Raw genomic sequence first — 21783 nt, forward strand, 5'->3', positions numbered from 1 at the left:
CATGGGCTGGGGATGGGAACCGAGGAGAAGCCCAGCACCCTCCCTTCCTACAGAGGTCAACAGGGACTGACATAGCTCAACCGATTACCAATGTCAGTCTTTAGAGAGTGAAAGCAAGAGTTTCTGTTTCATCTTCCAGAAGCTTCAGGGTGACGTGGCCAATAGATGCATATAGTAAGTACAACTAAGCCAAGCACAGGGCTGAATGCTGTGCCATGTTAATCAGAATATGAGAACAAGCTGCATAAATGTAGAAAGAGTTTGAGAAGTTCTTTGGGGATTTTTTAGCTGTGGCCAACCTTGGGTGTAGAAAAAAGTACCAAAAGAAAGTGCTGATCCTGTACTTCATATCTAAATGTTTCTCACTGATAACTGAGCTGATGTTCTCAGCAGAGTGCTTTATCAGCTGTAATGGCTGTAACAAACACATTTAGAAATCTGGAAGGACAGAGCTGAGCATAAACCAACATGTTGTATGAAACGCCACCACAACGTGAGCAGAGGCCACCAGTTTGGTTTGCTCCACAGTGCACACAGACGCCAGAGCAGGAAAGTCCACCAGAAGAAAACTCAATGAGAAAGCTTTGTGAGGCTGATCCTCTTAATTTTTCAGGATAAAATTTCAAGCCTGGTTGCAAATAGACCCTTCCTTATTCTGGATTTTGACCAAACTCATCTACAGGAAGCCCATAAGAGCAGAGCAGAATTGGAAATCTCACATACCATCAGGTGTCTTGAATTACTCTTGAACTGAGGACACGGCATCCTCTCCAGCGGCTGCTGTGCCCGAGTATTTCATGCCTCAGCATAAGCACCTCCATTTTGGTCCTTAACAAAGAAAAAGCTTTGTTTGGGTTCCTACCTGCTCAAAACCAATATCTAAGCAGATTGTTGCAGCATATGCCTATACTAAAGCAACACTGCAAATATAACGAGCTCAACAAACAACAGTATTATCTCCTTTAACCTGAGATGACTACAGATGCCGTAATTTATATGGTCATTTACTTTAAACAAAGGCTGTGGAATTGAAATCGCACCTATCATCCTGCCATCTATCCAGGTATTTTGCAACCCAACCCCTTTAAGCCAATTACAGTGTAAACACATGGACTCAGAAAGATGTCTTATGGAAATGAAGGTGCCACAGTGGGGAAGTTTGAGGAGTTTTACCACCAAACAGCTGCCCACTCTCTCCTCCGGAGGTGGTGTATTTTCTCTATCCTTAAAGGATTATCTACATTAAATGAATGCTGGTTAAACGCTTTCCAAAGGAGAATTATTTCGTTGGAAAAAGAAATTCTTCAAACTCTCTTTGTGAAACCAGGACTCCTAAAATAAAATATATCAATCCTAAATTCAGTTTGCAGTCTCCTTCTCACAACCTCCTCTGCTTTCCAGGTAGAAATCTTAGAGGTGTCAAAACCATGTGGAAGAGCATAAGACACAACTCAAATAATTCATATGTAGAGTATGTTATCTGCCTAGCTAATGTATATATGTATATATATATATATTATTCTAATAGTAGATTTCCTTGCTGTGATCATTTCAGGAAAGGTGGAATACAGAGTAACTAGTCTGTTAAATGAAGTACATATATACTTAAAAAATCATTTTTGTAGTGGCTTATGTAGTATGAGATGAAACTTTTGAACTTGGGCTTTCTCTTTCATCAGTATAGGGAATAATATTTCCAAGAAATATCTCCTTTTTAGTTCAATACTTGGCTAAAACTAAAATTGTCCCAGAAAGGAGATAATACAGAAGATGCAACTTACATAAAATGAAGCAAAATGTGATCTAAGTATAATGTCGTTTTGTGTTACACTTTAGTTTCATATCATTTAGCAGACATACAAGATCTCCTTTTCCCCCCCCCCCTTTGCTATTTGTTCTACTAACTGGGCAAATAAAAGTTTTTAAAGCAGCCCTTTCCTGGAAAACCAGATCTCAAACTGAGTACAAAACATTTAGCTGCTCTTACACCAGAGGTCACAGACAGAAGCATTTGAAGTTTAAAACCAGCCTCTCAACTTAGTCAGAGGTCCTCGCTGCCTCAAGAGAATAAAGCAAAGGCTGATCTGTTTTTTCTGATCTGGTTATAAGGTTACAGGTCAATATGCATTATATATTATGTGAAAAGTGGCTCCATGAAATAAGTAGGCTTCCAGTCTAAAGCATTAGGAGGATTCACCTGCTCAAATGAAGACTTCAAGGTGGTGAATAGGTATACCTGAGTTTGCTGTTTAGATTTTGTTAAAAGGTAATAACAAAAGGAGGCAATGGAAAAAACCCAGATATATCTGAGGTGTCTGAGTAGATATTTCTTTCACCTGAAAATAAGACAAAGCAACTTCTCTCGTTTAAGTAGAAAGGAATCTTCAGATGTAGATGTGTCCCTTGGAGATGTCTTAAGACCCAAGTTGCCACATTGTGGTCACAAGGCCAGTGGTCATTCTCCCCAGCATACAGTATAAGTCTTTTTTTATTATTATTTTTGAGACGCTGGTAATAAAAAAAGGATTCTCATCTGTGGCATTATGTTCCTGTGAGTCATCTGAGAGTAAGTGCATGCTTCTAGATGAGCATCTTTGTCAGAGCATTAATGAAGACCTGGTGTAATTAGGTCTGTAATTGTACAGACTCTTAGTGTGTAGAAGTACTGGCCTCGGCCTTTCACCAATTTTTAAACTGTTTACAGCCTTTTCAGTCTCTGTTTAAGCTCCTGACTTCCCTAATGCAATTGCAACTTTCTGGAGGCTGACAGAACTCAAAACATTTACTTCTTAAATCCTCCAGTAGATTTTCTGTTTCATAGTACACACACATTTGTGAGGAGCCCTGAAAGGCAGATTTAAATAGATCTAGAATATCTGATCACACTTTTCAGTTATTATTTAACAAATTTCTTCCTCGTGATTTCTCCTTCCAGTAGATAAGACAGAATTTTATGAGCTTTGATAGTCTCTTCACCAAATGTGGTTCAGCTAGTTTTATTTGCCACACTTTTCAGTCAGTATATAGTAAGTTTTTCCTTTGCATTTATGTGACTTAAACTTCTTTTGATTTCTGTATTCTTGTGAAGAATCTTCTATCTTTATCTGTATTCTTAAAGGCAAATAATTATTTCCATCTGATTTTTCCTTCTTTCTACATTATCAAAAGTATCAATTACCACTTTGGACCCTTCTCTTGAGAATTTCTATATTCAGAAGCACAGCACCATTAAAAATACAGTATTTTCTTTATTTTTTCTTTCCTCGTGGCTTGAAAAATAGTCAGCAAATGGATATAATACAATGAAATGCTATTATTATTTCCCTTGTAGGGGAAGTGATTATTGGAATGTGACTGTTACCAACTCAAACAACATGCAGCCTTTTGTCCAGGATGGATCTGGATGCTTTGTAAATATTTCTGGTTTCTATTGTGCTGTAGATTTAATAAGAAAAAAGAATCATCAAAATAAATTTTGTCTTATTTTCTGTAATTTTTTGAAGGAAAGTGCCAGGGACAGTGTAAATTCGCCCAATCAGGTATTTTATTGATCTCCATCAATGAAAAGAAAGCAAAATGTAAGGTTATTTTCTTTATTTCTCCTTTTATTTTTTTTTTAAATCTATCCTTGCTTTGACTAGAAATTCTGTCCTGCTTCTGAGAAAGCTTCAACAATGAAAGGCCCACTGGAAATGCCAAAAATGCTCCATCAGGTGACATTTTTAGTTCACTAGGCTTTTAGACTTTTGGCTATAAGCACAATATTCTTGACTATCTGTAGATACAGTATTTGCCACATTATGGGTGAAAATAACACATATCCACGATATTTAATGACCTTATAGCTCTTTGCTACTCTAGTTGTTAGTTTATAAGAAGTATGCACAATAGTAAGTACTACTGAATATATGATCCATCCAACATATTATTATTCTGCTGAATTTCAAAAGCTATTCCCTGTAAATCTTCTACTTGGTAAACAAACAATGTCTAAGTAATTCCCTTTTCTCAGATGCCTGAGGCGCAAGCGCTTGTGTTCTGTGTTTCACTACATTTCAAATGTAGTTGATGTACTTTAAAAACTAGACTATATCTTCTAGATATTACTAGGTTACCTCTCTATTACATGACAGTTCTGATTTGACATCTTCAAGATATTTATCAGCAGCCTGTCACCTGCACCTGGCTATTTTGTATTCTTAACAATAGTCTTCTTTTAAAAATAATACTAATAGGTAGGCATTGACTTCTGCTGAGATAAATATCAAGTTTTATTGACCTCAGGGTAAGTATTTACCAAGGTAATCTGCAGGAAAGGAGCAAGAAAAAGGTAAAGAGATTTCATGAGTGGCTGCCCTGTTCCCATTTCCTCGACAGAACCTTCTCAGGAACAAAGAAAAATTAATATTTTGTTGCTGGAGAGAATAACTTCGACCTCCACTCGTCCCATCCGTAGCTGCATTTCCAGCACAAGCACACCAATCAGGATCCTACATACTTTACTATGTTTCTTTTTGCTTCCATCCACAATTTCTTGTCTAAGAATTAGAATCCTCCCTTATAAAAGCTGAACATTTCCAGCACGATCTTTGAAACAACTGAATTCCCTATTATAGATTATTTGCATAGCAGAATTTTTCATGAGTAACATTGCCATATCATGTCTGATAACCATCCTCCTTCCACCACCAGTCTTTCCACATGAACTACATCTGAAAGAAAAAAGATGGCGATGAATTTCAAAGAATAGTATTTTTAAAACAGAACATCCTGCAAGGTAAATCACACTTGAAGGGAAAAAATAAACCACTTTTCCCAGCCTCTGACTCAGACAAACACTTCTATGGAGCTCAGTAGAACCAATGAACAGGGGGTGCTAATTTGCCTGTGCAAACAGATGTTCCAGATCTCTGTATTAATGAACTTGGCCATGGCAGTTCCTTACTGACTCACTACCAGAATATTTACAGCCATTAGTGTAAGCCAGAAAATGTATGACAATATTTAGATAAATTATCTCCTCCTTGTCTAAAACAGCCTCTTCTGCTCAACTGCTTCTATTGCCACCTGAAATATCCTCGTCTAGTACAAACCCTTCCACTATCACGATAAACCCAGATTGTCATGGTGAACTCCAGACTGTTTATACAGAGTCTGATTATCACTTTTGTCAGCTTTGTGCTAATGCAGCTTTTCTAATTTCAGTTCGGTACCTCTGGTTTTACACCAGGCTGAGCAAGAATCCAGCCTGTGGTTTGTACCCGTCACTAAACCCCGAGCACTCATTTACATTTTTGTTCTTTCAGTCTCTCAAGTCTCCAGACTAAGAACAAAACACATTACCTTCATTGGCAAAAAGCTTCCTCTTCTTACATCTTATCATTTGCTGTGCTGCCTCATTTATATTCAAACCTTCTCGTTTATATCCTGATGTACAACTGACTTTTCCTCTGCATTTTAAAATAAATCTATCCACCTACTTCTTTATATTCATCGTCTTTGAATCAGTAGACAAGTCACTGCCTTATTTTGCTTCCAGAAAAAAATTATCTCCAGAGCCTGCTACGGTGTCTTCAGATACCTCTCCCCTTCCTCCACCTCCTTGGTACTCTACCACCTCCACTGCAACTCCCAGCATAAGATACTTCTTCCCTTTGACTTGGAGAGAGGGGGTTTTGGGCTTCAAATGCAGCTGTCCCAATGGCCACCATTGGTGGTGACAGTTTTTAGGATGTCGTTTGACTCTCTTGAGATAATTAAAGACTTATTTCCAAATTGGGTCAAACTTCATTGACATCAGTAGGGTTAACTACCATCATTCACATCATTAAAGATAACAAAAGAAACGCACATTTCTAGTTAAAATCTAGGCACAGTGCATAGTGGTGACAGTGACAGGCTGTTTGCAGCTTGACCTGTCGAGAAGGCAGGTTCTGCTCACGACAACACCACCTCCAACAGATTCTACAAACCCGAGGAGCAATTTGCTGCACAGTTTGAAAAGCTGTATCGCTGTGAGCACGGAGCCCAACACAGGCACAGGAAAGCAATGCTGGTGCCTTGTCAGGATAGACTCATTGGAGTGATAGGTTGCAAACATTGCCCTAGGTAGGAAACCACAACCTGATTTCTCAACAGAGTCAGGATACCCAGGAAAAAAATTACTGTCGTCTCTCATCCTGTAATCTGCAGAAAGGGAAATGTTGCTGATTTCTCCACTGGTGATGAAGTGGGACTAGAAGTACAGATGCCAGAGCTGCTAGATGCTTCCTGTACACAGAGGCTTCAACTTCAGGACTGCACACGAAAGAGAAAAATAAACAAGTGCAACCCCCTACTTGCTTCTCACAACAGAGGAATGTATTTCATAATTACAAAACCACTAAAAATTTGGGCATTTCTAGATGGAATTTTATGAGAGCACAGACTGATAAAACAAGCCAAATAACAGACACTGGAATGGTGAGTTCAAGAGGGTTTTGCAAAGGATAAGAGCCTTAAGCTGAAACCAACACTTTGTCTCCATACCACTGTTAGCTGTATTAGCTAGGCGCAGTATTTATGGTGAAGTACCACGTTGTTCCCTGGCCCTCCAGCCAGACCCAGGAAATGAATATTTCCCTTCTCTGAAGGCTGGAAGAGAAATAAACAGGGAGTGAAAGTACCAAGAGGTTTCAGTGGTTTGGGCTGTTTGGGTTCACTACAACAAATCATCCAGCAGAAGATCTACTTGATCCTGGATTTTGCCTGTGTACTCAAATCTGAAGGGCTAACATCTTTGTATTAGTCATTTCCTTGACATGTTTTCTTTCTTTGTTCAGAAAAACTACTTCAGTACCTAGAATTTTTGTTCTGTTATTTTTAAAATGTACAAATCTCACTAGATCTAGTCCGTGTTAACCCAGGACTTTTTACAAGTTGAAGCAATTTAGTTTTGTTTATATTTAAAATTTGAATATCTATACAAAATGTCTTATGTCCACCTGTTTTGGAAAAAAAAAGTTTAACTTTACAAAAATGCAAGGATCCAGTCCTTCCCTACTGTATCTGTGTTTAGTGCCCATCACCAGGCCTTGTTTCTGAATTGCCTTTTATTTAATAAAGAAAAGCATCTTAGAAAAGCAGTGGGAAGGAATTATACACGGTTATTCACTTGGCTCTTTACTGAACCCTGAGTTGGTCTGTTCATTTTTTGAGAAACCTCATGTTTTACGACTGGAATTCTCTGGAACAAAAAGAACAAAGTCCCTGTTCTGCATATCTGCTCTTTCAAGAAGTCCTCATCAACTGAGTTTGTCATCTCCCTAAAGGTACATTTTCAGCCACAACAGTCAAGGTTATTTTCCGGCGGTATAATTTCTGCCTTAGCACTTCTATATTCTGCCTACTCAGACAGCCAGATCTTTTCACTAAAAGGATGGAAACTGTATTCACAATCATGATCAAATCCACTGTGAAATATGTATCCACAAACTGAGCAGTTTTATATTCCTGACTAGCGTATACCTTGAGATAGGCATCAGCTCAGATTAATTTCAGCAAACGTTCTCCAGAGAGAATTCAACTAAAACCTCTCTGAACACTGGGGTTTGGTGAGTAACAACCAGCACACAGAGCACTTTGGAAACTATTACAGCTTCCCAAAAAACACCGGGAAGAGTTTGAAGGTTACACAAGTCTTCTTAGTGGAAAAAAGCAGTGGTCACAAATATCAATTGCCTTTTATTTTAAATTGCAATCCAGCAGCTGGCAGGAGGCTCCCTGGGGATGGAGACCCCCTGTGAATGTCCCTGGAGCCGCATCCTCAGGGTCAGGCAGGCAGAGGCTGATGCACTGGTACTGGTGTGGATTTGGAGAGAGGGACACAGAGTAACCTGACCACAGAACCCCATCACAGCCCTGAAGGCTCCCCGGACTTGATGTCACCTGAGAGGAGGGTTGACCAAGAAGCCCAGCTTACAAGCTGCTGGTGTGTTTCATTGGTTTAGGAATAAGGAGGTGCAGACTGGCAGGACTTGCTAAAAGTTTTGGTGTCCTGCATGCACCAACAGGCTCTGTATCCCCCTTTCCTGCTCCCAGGGGTCCAGCTGAGGTCTGCTTTGACATCTGCTGCAGCACAGAGCAGTGATGAAATCCTGGGCACAACTGCTGTGAAAACAGCTCAGCTGTGGGAAAGGGCTGTGTTGAGAAGCCAAGAAGGCTCAGCTCAGGAGTTGTGTTTGGGTTTAGCCCTCTCCTCCTGGCCTTTGCTGGGATATCCTCCAGGGATGGGAGCAGCTGTCCCTGTGCCACGCCGACCCTCACTGATGGACATCCCTGCCTGACCTTGGAGCTGCTCCTCACCAGGGCCCTGTCTGGCAGCTGCTGACGGGTGGCTGACCCTGGTCATTCTCACTTCACTCATCGCTGAATTCTGCTGCTCCATGTTTGAGATCTACTGTTTCAGCAAGAGAACACTCAGTTTGCAAGGTATTTCAAAATCGCGAGAAATAAATTGTGTTTTACAACTGTATAAATGGAATTAGCAATGTGGCCAATTGCGTGATGTCTCCAGGAGAGCAGTGCAGGGGAAAGGGACCGGGGGGTCCTGGTGGACAACAGGATGACCATGAGCCAGCACTGTGCCCTTGTGGCCAGGAAGGCCAATGGCATCCTGGGGTGTATTAGAAGAGGGGTGGTTAGTAGGTTGAGAGAGGTTCTCCTGCCCCTCTACTCTGCCCTGGTGAGACCACACCTGGAATGTTGTGTCCAGTTCTGGGCCCCTCAGTTCCAGAAGGACATGGAACTGCTGGAGAGGGTCCAGCGCAGGGCAGCGAAGATGATGAAGGGAGTGGAGCATCTCCCGTGTGAGGAAAGGCTGAGGGAGCTGGGGCTCTTTAGTTTGGAGAAGAGGAGACTAAGGGGGGACCTCATTAATGTTTATAAATATATAAATGGTGAGTGTCACGAGGATGGAGCCAGGCTCTTCTCGGTGACAACCAATGATAGGACAAGGGGCAAGGAGTACAAACTGGAACACAAAAGGTTCCACTTAAATGTGAGAAGAAACTTCTTCATGGTAAGGGTAACAGACACTGGAACAGGCTGCCCAGGGAGGTTGTGGAGTCTTCTTCTCTGGAGACATTCAAAACCTGCCTGGACACATTCCTGTGTAACCTCATCTGTTATTGCTCCAGCAGAGGGATTGGACTGGGTGCTCTTTCGAGGTCCCTTCCAATTGCTGACATTCTGTGATTCTGTGATTAGCAAAAGAATGTGGACTTTAATAGGGAGAGTCAACACTTCTACTTCCAAACATTTTACCCAAACACCAGAGTGCTTGTGTATCCAGAGATGGTAAATTCCGAAGGCCTTTTATGGGCTTTCAGAAAATTGTACCTAACAAATATCCTCAAGATTCCTACAAGTCACCCAAAAATATTTACACAGTACCTGGATACCACACCAAGGATACTTAACTTTATCTGAACTCTGAAAAGATCATGACAAAGCTTATGATTTATATATAAATATGTATCTGTTTCACGCATCTAATACTTGGTCCGGGACTTTCAGAATTATATTCAGATTTAAAATAACAGGAGCTCAATATCTAAAACACTCATCTTTTATTTTTGTTGTCTTTCAGATTATCCTAATTATTTTCAAAAATTCAAGCATATTTGGATATATAGTTTTTTATAAATTTACCTAAGTCATGAATTGTATATACTTAAGTTATCTCACCGCAGCAGCAGAAAGTTATGTGGCCCTAGCAGCAGAATTTATGGTTGCAATTTTAATGCTCGTAATACAGTATTAGAACAGTGTTTTCCTTTCTAATATTAGATTACATCAAATACCTCAAAAGCAACAAGTAATTAAACTGTGGCTTCCTTTATTAGATAAGTTATTTTAAGTCTGTCAACAAATCACTAGCTCTGTGGCAAGAAACAAAACAAAACAACAACCAACCAAACAAAAAATAACACCTGCTTTCTAACTTCTTAGCTGTGGGCTTGGTTAGAAAAACAAATCCTGTTCGGAAACCTTTCTGGGAAAGATAACTACCATTGAATTACTTGCCTGTAGCTGAAAAGCTAATCTCCTTTACTCCTACACACAGATCTGGCACGCACTAGTCAGTCTGGGACAAACCCAAAAGTGTGTTTATCAGTGCACTTCTCTCTCCACAGCCCACAGGGCTGCGTGGATGTCCTCAGGTGGGCTCCTTGGCAGGGCTGTGTGGATGTCCTCTGGTGGGCTCCTTGGCAGGGCTACGTGGATGTCCTCTGGTGGGCTCCTTGGCAGGGCTATGTGGATGTCCTCAGGTGGGCTCCTTGGCAGGGCTGTGTAGATGTCCTCAGGTGGGCTCCTTGGCAGGGCTGTGTGGATGTCCTCTGGTGGGCTCCTTGGCAGGGCTGTGTGGATGTCCTCTGGTGGGTTCCTTGGCAGGGCTACGTGGATGTCCTCAGGTGGGCTCCTTGGCAGGGCTGTGTAGATGTCCTCTGGTGGGCTCCTTGGCAGGGCTGTGTGGATGTCCTCAGGTGGGCTCCTTGTCAGGGCTGCATGGATGTCCTCAGGTGGGCTCCTTGGCAAGGCTGCATGGATGTCCTCAGGTGGGCTCCTTGGCAAGGCTGCATGGATGTCCTCAGGTGGGCTCCTTGGCAGGGCTGTGTAGATGTCCTCTGGTGGGCTCCGTGGCAGGGCTGTGTGGATGTCCTCAGGTGGGCTCCTTGGCAGGGCTGCATGGATGTCCTCAGGTGGGCTCCGTGGCAGGGCTGCGTGGATGTCCTCAGGTGGGCTCCCCTCGGACCAGCAGGCTCCTTGTTTTACTGGCGTGATCTCTGCATTCATCAGTCATCAGCACCTTTGAACAGCAGCTCGGCGATGCTGTGGCTGATGTCACTCAGTCTGCTTCCATCATTCCTTGCTCTGTATATGCATTAGGCATGAAATCAAACATGCTTGCACAAGTAACTTCATCACCTGTCCTAGATTTCTGGGAAATAGAGATTTTCCTGTCCAATTGTCTTCTAGCTCTCTTATTCCCGAAGTGTCTGTTCCAAGTTTTCTTCACTGAATTTTTCTGCTTCTGTATCTTTCTTTTTCAATCCAGAATGTTGCTGTCATCACAAATTTATCTTGCTAAATACTTTTGTTTTCAATTCTAAGACTCACGCCCACCACCATTTGCAGGTAGAAAAGATGAATTCAGATGAGTAATAAACATGCACCACATGTACCTTCTGAGCTCTTCAGTGTTTGCAGAAATGTTTATTTGCCACAAAGACTGACACAATATACAGAAAACTCATCAGTTACATTTGAATTGTTAATAAAATCAACTGTTAAATGCAGATCTTTCACACAAAGAAAGCTGGATAGATTAAAATGTCGCCTTTAATCGCTATTCAACTTTAAAATGCCTCTGTATGGAAGTGACAGAAATTAGCTGTATTCAGTGAAAGCAGTAGGGAAGGGTTAAACAAAGAAAACTTTTGTTCACTTTGGCCTCTCATTGCCTGACTAAAGCTTATGCTACCTACCACTACTCAGGTTCTCAGGTCAAGGGATAAAGCAGGCAATCATGTAAATGACTGCAGTACAGACCTGTTCTCCCATCTGCCTGCAAACAGAGAAAAAGAGAAATCAAGTTAAAAGCAATCACTGTTATTTCAGCCATCTAATTTGTCTGCAGCTTCTCACATCTCACCATGGTTTCAGTGATCTTACCTACTTCAAATATAGTCTCCGGAAAAAAGCAGGGAGTGAAATAAGCTCCAAGGACTGTCAATGAGCACAGGAAGTTGCATTGTCCTTTCATAAGTGAGCCTTGATGAAGATGCTAGTTTGTAAGTAGCATGACATTCCAAGAGAAAAATAAAGCTACAAGGCTTTTAAAACACTTTCTGCAGCTCAACAAAGAAACACATAAATGCCTATCATTACCCTACACCATCTTGTAGCAGAAATAGATTCAAATTGTTTTGATATAAAAAGATACAAATAATTAAAAAGAGAAAAGAACAGTTATCAGCAGGGAAGCATGAAGTTGCAGCATTTACGACAGAATTGTACACATTAATAAACTGGCATATTTTGGCTCTTTATGGTCACATATGTGACATTCAAAAGCCCCTGTTCAGACTTTGGTCTCATGGACTTAGATGTTACTTAGAGCAAATGGACCCACAGTCTAGAGAAGACAGAAGAAGACAAGAGAGAAGTGAAGGTTTGGGGCAGTGACGCGACTTATCCACAGCCAGCGCAGCCCGGGAGCAAAGCCAGGCCGAGCATCCTTCACCCCGGCACAAGCTGATGGCAGACAGCTTCTGCAACAGCCAGATCCAAAACTGGTTGGAGGTATCAACCCAACGGTAAAAGTTTTTGGACTGTGGCCAAGACTGAATGCAGGACACTGGAAAGCCGACCTCCATAAAGCATTAGCAATTTTTCAGCTGGTGAGGCCTTCTCTTCAATGAAATATTTCTCTCACAAAGCAAAAACTCCCAATGGTTGTGTTCACCAGAAGGGCTGGATTTAGGGTTCTTTACACATTAATTAAGTCAGATCTCATAGCTTTTCACTGCAGCCACTATTTCCCTTAATAAATGTTGAATAAGCGTGAGACAAAGATGAAATCCCCAGTTAGCCCAGGCATCCCTGAGGACAGAGTTAATAAACTTGCAAAGAGAATCCCCTGGAGGCCCACGGACAGTGCTGGATCTGGATCAGCCACAGCAAAGAAACTTGCAAAAGCAAACTTTAGTGATTAATTTCTGCAAGACAGTTATTGCTGTCATGTCTAGCCCTTTTTAAGTCAACACAAAAGGCTTAGAGGTCGGTTGTCATAAGTTTTTACGGAAAGTTAAAAATAATCCTCCGCATGTTTGTGATTAAGGCACCATGCTTTGTCTATATAGCAGATTATTTGCCTGCTCTGTAAGGGTACAAACCTCTCTTTGAGATTCCCCTTAGGCCCGTTTCTACACTGACATATACAAGAAACATAGTCAAGCAATGATGTTGAAATAAAGAAACCACTAAAACACTTTTAAAAGAGACACTCTAGAAAATATATTCTATTCCTTCCCTCGTCTGTCACCTGCTGACCTAAAAAAGCAACCACTTGGGGTGGGCACTGCCCACACAGTATCCAGAACAGCCAATGTTACTGAAACAGAAGAAATGAATCAGCCCGGCTGGGTTTTACAACACTTGCTCATGTCAAACCTCACCAGGTCTGCAGGTGCAGCCCAACAGGTTGGTCACCAGTCAGCCGAGTTTATGAACTGCATTGAGAACTTGAGGACTTGCCTTCACAGGACAGAAGATGATGTGCTATAGTTACCAGTTCAGTGGCAGCAAAGTTAGCTTAATATGTGGGCCACATAATCAGACCAGCGTTCATAGGAACACCAAATTCATCACGTTTCAAATGGCCTGGGAAACGGGAGAGTATTGAAATTAAATTTTCCATTCATTCAACCAGACAGAATGATCTGAACTGCTAAGGACCGTTAGGCTCCTGTACATCTTTCAAAGCCTTCTCTCTGATATATTTATCAAGCATATGCAGTAATAACAAATTAACAAAATAGAAAAATTCCTAAAACCAAACATAGTCACTCATATACCAACGGGTGGCTGTCATTTTGGAGCTCCTAAGAGCCACCCTTAGTGCATCTGTTGTGTCAACAAATTCATTATACTATGTTTATTTGGAATATAACAGATATTAATGCAAATGAGAAAGCACCGACTGAAACCAAAAATACTATTAAACAAGTTAGAACAACAAGGACTGAACTAATTACTGAAAAACACAGGCCAAACATAGTAATAATATGGATGCGACCTTATGACACATCCACAACCACAAAAGGGTAAAGGATAAAACATTCCTCTTTACAGTTAATCTGACTACATTGGCAGCTATGTTACGATATTGAAAAGCTTCCAAAAATGGCTAAAGTCTATAGCTCTTAGCCATGTGATTACAGGTAATGTTACTCTTTCTCCATGATCAAGGAAATTAATTTTCGGTGAGGAAAGTACCCATATTACTTTTTTTCTCTTTCTTCAGAAGATGACAGTAATGAGATTTTAGACAGACAAAATATGGGCTATAGCAAGTTTTCTTTATTATCCTTATATAGAAAAAGGCAGTGCAATACACAACAGTAATACTCTAAGAAATACTTAGAATTCTTACAGAGGCCAGGAGGGACAGATATGAAACCGGGGAAAAGTGTATGGGAGTGCATGGTCTTTAGTAGGGACTTGTTCATTTATTATTGAGAACTGGTGCTTAAGGGCTTCCTGTAAGTTGCAAGGCAGGAGGGAAAAGGATCCAAACACAATTAAAGAAGAACCATTGACAAAAAGCCTTTGACCTTTTTGATTTATTTATTTGGCCTATTTATTCCCTCCATGAGGGGCAAATACAACAATAGCCTTAAGACCTGGTTCTGCTGAGCTGCACAGCAGGAAAGTGCATGCAAGGAAACCTTCCCAACTCACGGGTGAGTGCCAGGTAGGATTGCTCCCTGCCTGCAAGGCAGGAACAGCACAGGCATAGAATCATAGAATGTCCCAAGTTAAAAGGGACCCACAAGAATCATTGAGTCCAGCTTCTGTCTCTGCATATGACAACCCCACAGTTCACACCATGTGCCTGAGGGTGTTGTCCAGTCTCTTCTTGAACACTGTCAGCCTTGGGGCTGTGACACCTCCCTGGGGAGCCTGTTCCAGTGCTCCAGCACCCTCTGGGGGAAGAACCTTTTCCTAATGTCCTACCTAAACCTACCCTGGCACATCCTCCTGACATTTCCTCGGGTTCAGCACAGGCAGGAGCAGCAAAGGCAGGGACAGAGCTCTGCCCGCACCTGCCCCACCACGCTGGGCCCAGCAAACCGCACCTGAGACGCCTCCATGCTGCCACCAGTGACTCTGCTGTCTGCAGGCAAAGGGGGAAGCAATGGTTTACAATGGCTTTTAGCACTGCAGGATGGGCTTGTGTGAGTGCTCTTACCCTGGAGAGGGAACGGCTTTTCTGCAAAACATAAAAGATCGCCACTCCTTGTTGCAAGGCAAACAAAACCTTTCTGAGGTTTTCTGCAAAAGGGAGAGACACCTGGGACAGCCAACAGGGTGAGTGTCAGGGAATCCTCCTGGACAGGGAGGAATTTCTAAGATGCAGGTATCAGGTATCCTATTCAAGGGAAAGATTTGATAGTGGGTGTTCGTTATCCCTGAAATATTCCCCTCAGTAATTCCTGCCCCAGACAGGAGACGCCTTTTGCATTACCTTCAGTTTTGCTGGGACTGGCACAGTGCTACATGTGGTTTGATTACTGCAAATCAGCATTTTCTAACAAAAAATCCTTTTGTTAGAATTTCCAATCAGCTATAGGGATTATATTGGAACTACACCATGAAGTTAGCTCAGGAAACAACCAAATTTTCCAAGGGGGTTTCCTCTGATGGACTTGGAAATGCCTTTGCATACATTACTTCTGAACCAATCCTGTCACTAAATCTTATAAACAGCCACAGGAAATGTCTCCTTATTGCTTTCCATCATTGGATAAAGCAATTGCAAACCTTTTACAAGGTGAACTGATAGTGGCCAAAGCCGGAATGTGAGTAATTCTTGTAAATCAACTGCTCCCAGCCATATCATTATGGATTATGTGAGACACAGCATTACTAACAAACATCTAGGAAATGCAGAAAAGCTGAAAAGTGTCACCTCTTACTGAGTCTCTCACCAAACAGCAGGACAGATGCCCTAAAAAGTTGTCTACTCCACTAGATGGAATCATAGAATATAGTTTGGGTTGGAAGTGACCTTTAAAACTCATCTAGTCCAATGCCCCTGCAATGAGCAGGGACATCTTCAATCAGATCAGGTTGCTCAGAGCCCCATCCAGCCTGGCCTTAGATGTCTCCAGAGATGGGGCATGTACCACATCTCTGGGCAACCTGGGCCAGTGTTTCACCACCCTCGTTGTAAAAAATTCCCTTCTCGTGTCTAACCTGAATCTCCCCTCCTTTAGTTTAAAACAACTACCCCTTGTCCAATTGCAACAAGCCCCTCTAAAAAGTCTCTCTCCAGCTTTCTTGCAGGCCCCCTTTAGGCACTGGAAGGTGCTATAAAGTCTTCCTGGAGCCTTCTCTTCTCCAGGCTGAACAACCCCAACTCTCTCATCCTGTCCTCATAGCAGAGCTGTTCCAGCCTCGGATCATCTTGGTGGGCTCCTCTGGCCCCTCTCCAACAGGTCCATGTCTTTCCTCTATCAAAATAGGAGACTGCATAGCACCGTTAATGGGAAAGTCCATATGATTGTGTAATACTCACCTATGTGTAAGTTCAGAGGAATGCAGCATGCATTGTTTATTTAGTTGTGCTACACAGTAATTAGCAGGGTGGAGACTGGAGAGCATAGTCAGTCAAGAGGTGAGATGTGCTCTGTCATGACACTGCTAACCCCCAGCAATCTGTCTTGAGCTGTCAGCACCATTTGCTAGTGCTCTGCTAAGTGACATTGGGTAGCCATGAGCCTCTTTGTTTTTTAAATAAAGTCTTCTTTTTCTTTAAACAGACTTCTAAAATATAACAGGAAAAAATAATATGCATGTATGAACATAAATATTCTGTGGCCTTTTTTGCACGACCCTTCATCACTTTAGGGATTGGTAGCAGATGAATATATTGGAAATGGAGTCAGGAAAAACAATCAATTTTTGTTTTGGAAATCAGGTCTTCCTTAGAAGCCACTATTTTGTGCAATACTTTTAAATGCTGGTAACTGTAAAAAAACCTCTTACTCATTGAACAGTTAGGGTATTTTTACAAAATACAAGCAATTAATGTTGGACTTATTCTATGGCGTCTCAGCTGGACAGACCTGAGAGCCAGGTAGCTCACTGACCATGGCAAAGAGAGGAATGAGCACACGGATCATCATCACTGAAAGCAGGGTGAATCAGATATGTGGGCAGGATGAGTGAGTGGCTTGGCACCAGGGTGATGATGGAGAACCTTGGCAGCCAAACAGGGTGCAGAAAAAGGCTATGTTTTCAGGATATGTTGAACTAGAAGAGGAGAAAAGTTTTTTATGATTGATACGGAAGAGCAGGAGCTCCCAGCAACCTTCCATCAACAAAAACTTTGGTGGGTATTCCCCTTTCCTGCTGGGTAGCACACATTCAAAAAACTGCCCCATATATAGCAGTTAAAGTATGTTCCTACTAAAAATAACAATCAGATATTGCGATGCTTACCCTAGACAGTTATCATGCACAGTGACCAGACTACAGACTTTTGTGCGGTCTGATTCTTGCTGCTTCTTGTCAAGAGAAATGTCCTGCTTTCGGCAGCCAAGCCAAGCCAGGCATCTTGACCTCATGCTTCAGGCTTGAGTCCAGCCCTGGCTCTGAAGGGCTGCTGAGTCACGTTCCTCTGAGAGGAAAGGAAGGAAACGAGCAGAAATGGGAAACAGACCTCTGACTTCACAGACAGCCCAGCTGCTTTGGCTCATTCCTCCTACAAAGTGAGAGGGCTATAGGTAGGTTCTAAGGTCCATGAGCTCTGGGTTTTCTGGTCAGAAGCCCAGCAGGTGCTGCACCACAGAGTATCTTTTTCCTCACCTAGTTTATCTGTTGACTAGCTTCAAAGCTTATGAAAATAACCTTAAGACGACAAGCTACTTAAATAGCTTCCATCTTCATTTCCAGATCTTAAGGATGGGAATTCCAGCTCATCTTGCTGTTTAAGCAGCCCCGGCCCCTCTCTCCTCAGCCCTTTGCTCCCAGGCTGTTGTGTGGGGTGTCTTTCCATCCTTACACACTCTCAGCTACATGGCAGCAAAGTGAACTAGATTCATCCTGCCCCTACTCAGTCCTTCCTCACAGCCCCCCACCTACACAAAACCTTTAGTAAGAATGGGAAAAACCACAGACCCATGGTGTTCTCCAGTCCAGATCTGAACTAGAAGGAAACTGGAAAAGAAATAGTCACTGCAGTAGAAGTATTATGATTAAAAATTTTGAAATATAAGTTGATTAGGAATTTGAGGGACTGGCATGAGAAGACAATTTGGGTGGTTTTAATGTGTTGTTGTTGTTGTTGTTGTTGTTGTTTCTCTTTTCTTTAAATCGAATCTGAATTAATTCAGGGAAGCCCTGTTGGCCACATTAACCAGAAGGTCAGGATAGGTGTTCAAAGTGGTCTCCTTTGTCCTTCTAGTCTGTGAAAATCAATTAAGATGGAATTTCCAGATGACAGAAAAGACACTTCACTCTCTGGGCCAGACTGTAGCACATGGACAAGCTTGAAGACCAGAGCTCAATGTCTTAGCCACAAAAAGGCACTTCTCCCTTCTTACTGCAGTCTTATGCTGTTCAACAGGCTCTTACACTGAGCTAAGTTAATGTCCCTCTGGCATTGCAGATAGTGTGCTGCTTTTTTAGCCCTCACGCATGACTCGGACAGACCCCACCACACAGGGGTCCCCAGCTCCCTGCATGCACACGAGAGGACTGGCACTTGAGAGGTTTCACAGTAACACGCTTTTCATTATGTAGTTTTACTCTAAGATTATCATCAGTTGTATCACGGCACTGTGACCTTAGACAAACCTGGATTCATCTCCATTTACAAGTCACGGAAAGAACGTGATGGAAAAGGTAATTCAATACTAAATATTATCTCATCGAAAATACAGCATTGAATTTTTGTTAAACGTGGCCATATTTTCATGTCAGGGTTGCTGGCTATGTTATAGATTATACGGTGTCAATCTCCTCAGGTTCAAGCAGTTGTAAGTCTTCCATTTAGAGGAAAGTTTGGCAGCTATAGCAGGGCTAATCTGGTTATTAAAAGACTAGAGCTATAGGCAGTGGACCTGGACATGTCACACCTTTCCCAAGCGACCTTCACCCAGCCTCAGAAAACCAGCATCTTCGGACTTAGGCTCTTGAGTCTAAGCTGTTGGGTTTAGTTTCTCTGAACCTCCACTTTCTCCTCATTAAGTAGCAGCAGACGTGCCCTTCTGCTGCTGGGGTTAAGGAGCTCAGCTCAGGGACGTTTGCAAAGTGCTCCAACACTCTCAGATCAGAGAGCAAAGCAGAGGTGAGAAACCGTTTACTTCTTGAGGCCCAAACAGGCTTTTAGCAGGTTACATGCTAATCTCTGGTTCTCCAACAATAATTCCTTAGGAAACCCAACCAAGGTGGCATGATCTACATGAAATGAAGCTACAAGTTATATCCAAATACATCCCAGCTACAAAGTAGCACAATGTGATTTACTAAGCACTTTTAGAAATGTTAACTATCACGTTTCTACAGCAGGTGGTAAGTAATCTGCATAGCTGATTGAAAGAAGGAGGAACTGTACGATGTGCCCAAAGCCACAATGAGTACTTTTGCAAAGTATCAAAACTGCAATTTTAAACTAGGAAATCCTGACTTTGACCTCACTGTTTGATTTGAGAGTAGGTTGCCTTGCACTTAGAGCTGAAACTCCACATGCAAGTGATTTTTCATTCCTACTCAAATTGCATCAGCTATTTTTAGGTCAGCTGAGTAGAATAAATATCATTAAGGATTTTTCAGGCATTTTTAGAATTGCTTCCTAACTAAAAAAAGAGATCCTTCTCACAAAAATGTATTCTCTAGTTATCCATCCATAAAGGCACTTAGACCTTTTGATATTGTAATAATCAAATAATGAAAAAAAATACTGAGCTAACCACGTTACGAAAGCTGAATCTGTACATTTATGGCGTTTATTCTGTATAAAAACTTTTAGCAGGCATGAGTACAGTGGGGCAGAGATGGACTAGATGCAGAGTCAAGCTGTTCTACAATGACATAGAGAAAGAGACCAAGTAATTAGAAAGGAGGATTGTGGTGCAAGATGATATGTAAACACCACTAATATCTCCCAGCGTATTTTGGTAGGACATTCTTTAAAAACACCTCAGCTCAATCCATGGCACCAAAGAGCCTCCCAAGACTGCTTTCAGGCAGTGGAGCTTAGTGGCTGGGACCGGACCATAAGTCAGGGGATGGAGACAGTTCATGGCCCTCTGGAGCACTGTGCCTAAGTCATGTCTGTTCTCTCTGCCGCTGCTTCTCTTCCTGCCTTGCGTGTTCTGAACATGGAACTTTTTGGGACACACTGTTCTCTTTGCACCTCCTTCTAGACAGGGCTCAGCACAACAGGGCACAGATCCCAGCCTGACACCTTCTGTGCCGTGTACCATGGGTATCCCACAAAGGGAACATTTCAGCTATGTCCACACAGGACCACATTCTAAATACTTACCCCGAGATCATCTAGGAACTGCTCCACCATGCAACCAACAACATCACAGGCCTGCTTTTCCTCCATGCACACGTTTGTACTGCCTTATCTGCATGTTTGATACCATCTGTACTTTTGCTTCATCCAGTGTATCTCAACAACCTCCCCACTAACTGGCATAACTGAGAGTTTGCTGGAGTAACATCCTCTTCTGCTCAGATAACTGTGAGAAATCAAGTTCAGAATGTTACTTGCCTGCAGTCTCAGGAGGAGCGCACGGCAGATGCAAGCCTACGACTCAAAGCCTCCCTGACCTCTGCCATCACCAAAGGGGTACCCTTGCCCTCAGCAAACATTCTTTATCCTGACAGGCAGTATATTCCTGTAACTGGGGCTGAATCCAGTCAGACTTACTTGGCGTCTCGGACATTTGCCACAAATCCTTTTGGCCAATTGGCAGAACAAAGCCAAAAGAGAGATGAGACTTTTTGGGAAGGATTGCACAGAGAAATAAAAATGGCATGAGAGATCTAGAGAACACAAGAGAAGTTCAGGAAGGTGGCAGGACATGAAGTGCTGTCCCCTCTGCCTCTCTGACACAGCTGCTTAGGCTGGAAGGGATAACACTGCTGTTTCCATCTCCCAGAATGGCAGTGCTGGAGCCAGGTGGCCATTGCAACACATCCAACACATGAACAGAGCAGCCAAGGGGCTCGCTCATGCTGCAGGTTGCACCTGCTCTTCTGTCAGCCATCGTTAGCTGTTTGTAACGAGCACAAGGCAACAATACGACAATGGAGACAGGCTACAGAGGCAGGAGAAGTTGGTAAGTAATTAAATTCTGAATGCAGTTTGTCTTGCAGTTTGACGCTGGGTACCCAGAGAGAAGCACGTGCTCCTCAGAAACCAGGAGTCACTGCTCTGATGAGCTCCCAAGTTTGATTTCTATAATAGAAAAATTGGCCGATTATCGAGAGAGAACACAAATCCTTTGGTCACTCTGTGAGACACAAATGTAATTCTATATATACTTATCTCGATAGTTCAAATAACAGACTTAAGTCCCACGCTTAAGAATGCTCTTCACAGTGGCAACGCAGCAAAGTCAGAATGGTTAAGTACGATGCGTCAGCAAATACTCATCATCAGGAAACTGAGAGCCCCAATCATTCCCAAAAATACTCTTCCTAGGAACTGAAAAGAAGCAAAGAGGAAGCACTACCTTTACCTTTCTCGTAACCCAAAGCTCAAACGTGCACTTCAAAGAGCTGTTCAACACCTTCTGTATTTTTACCCCTTTCATAAAAACAGAATGCAGCTTTCCATCTTTGGGCAGCGGGTTTGGCTGGATCACACTCCCAGATTTCTAGTGTTGAAACCATGGAGCTATTTCATCACTTCATCTAGTGAATCTCCTTCAACATATACCAGTGTGAAGAGTAATCCCCAGCAAATGCTGGCTGTAGCAAGGGATTTTCTGCTCC

The 21783-nt window shown here is 42.3% G+C and overlaps 1 protein-coding gene across 5 annotated transcripts in view; it reads right to left on the reverse strand.

Moving 5' to 3' along the window:
- The window catches only part of LHFPL3 (LHFPL tetraspan subfamily member 3), a 250195-nt gene that overhangs the window by 205887 nt on the left and 22525 nt on the right, over window positions 1–21783 (reverse strand). The window contains exon 2 of one of the 5 annotated variants that reach the window (XM_065049086.1): window positions 1878–11608. The exons of the other annotated variants lie outside the window; for them this stretch is intronic. Coding sequence (XP_064905158.1) covers window positions 10153–10836 — 684 coding nt within the window. The 5' untranslated portion in view covers window positions 10837–11608 and the 3' untranslated portion in view covers window positions 1878–10152. Of the gene's footprint in view, window positions 1–1877; window positions 11609–21783 lie in introns of those variants that run through there. 5 annotated transcript variants of the gene reach the window in all.

Source organism: Columba livia, chromosome 1 (assembly GCF_036013475.1).
Source record: "Columba livia isolate bColLiv1 breed racing homer chromosome 1, bColLiv1.pat.W.v2, whole genome shotgun sequence".
In the NCBI taxonomy this organism is placed as follows: domain Eukaryota; kingdom Metazoa; phylum Chordata; class Aves; order Columbiformes; family Columbidae; genus Columba; species Columba livia.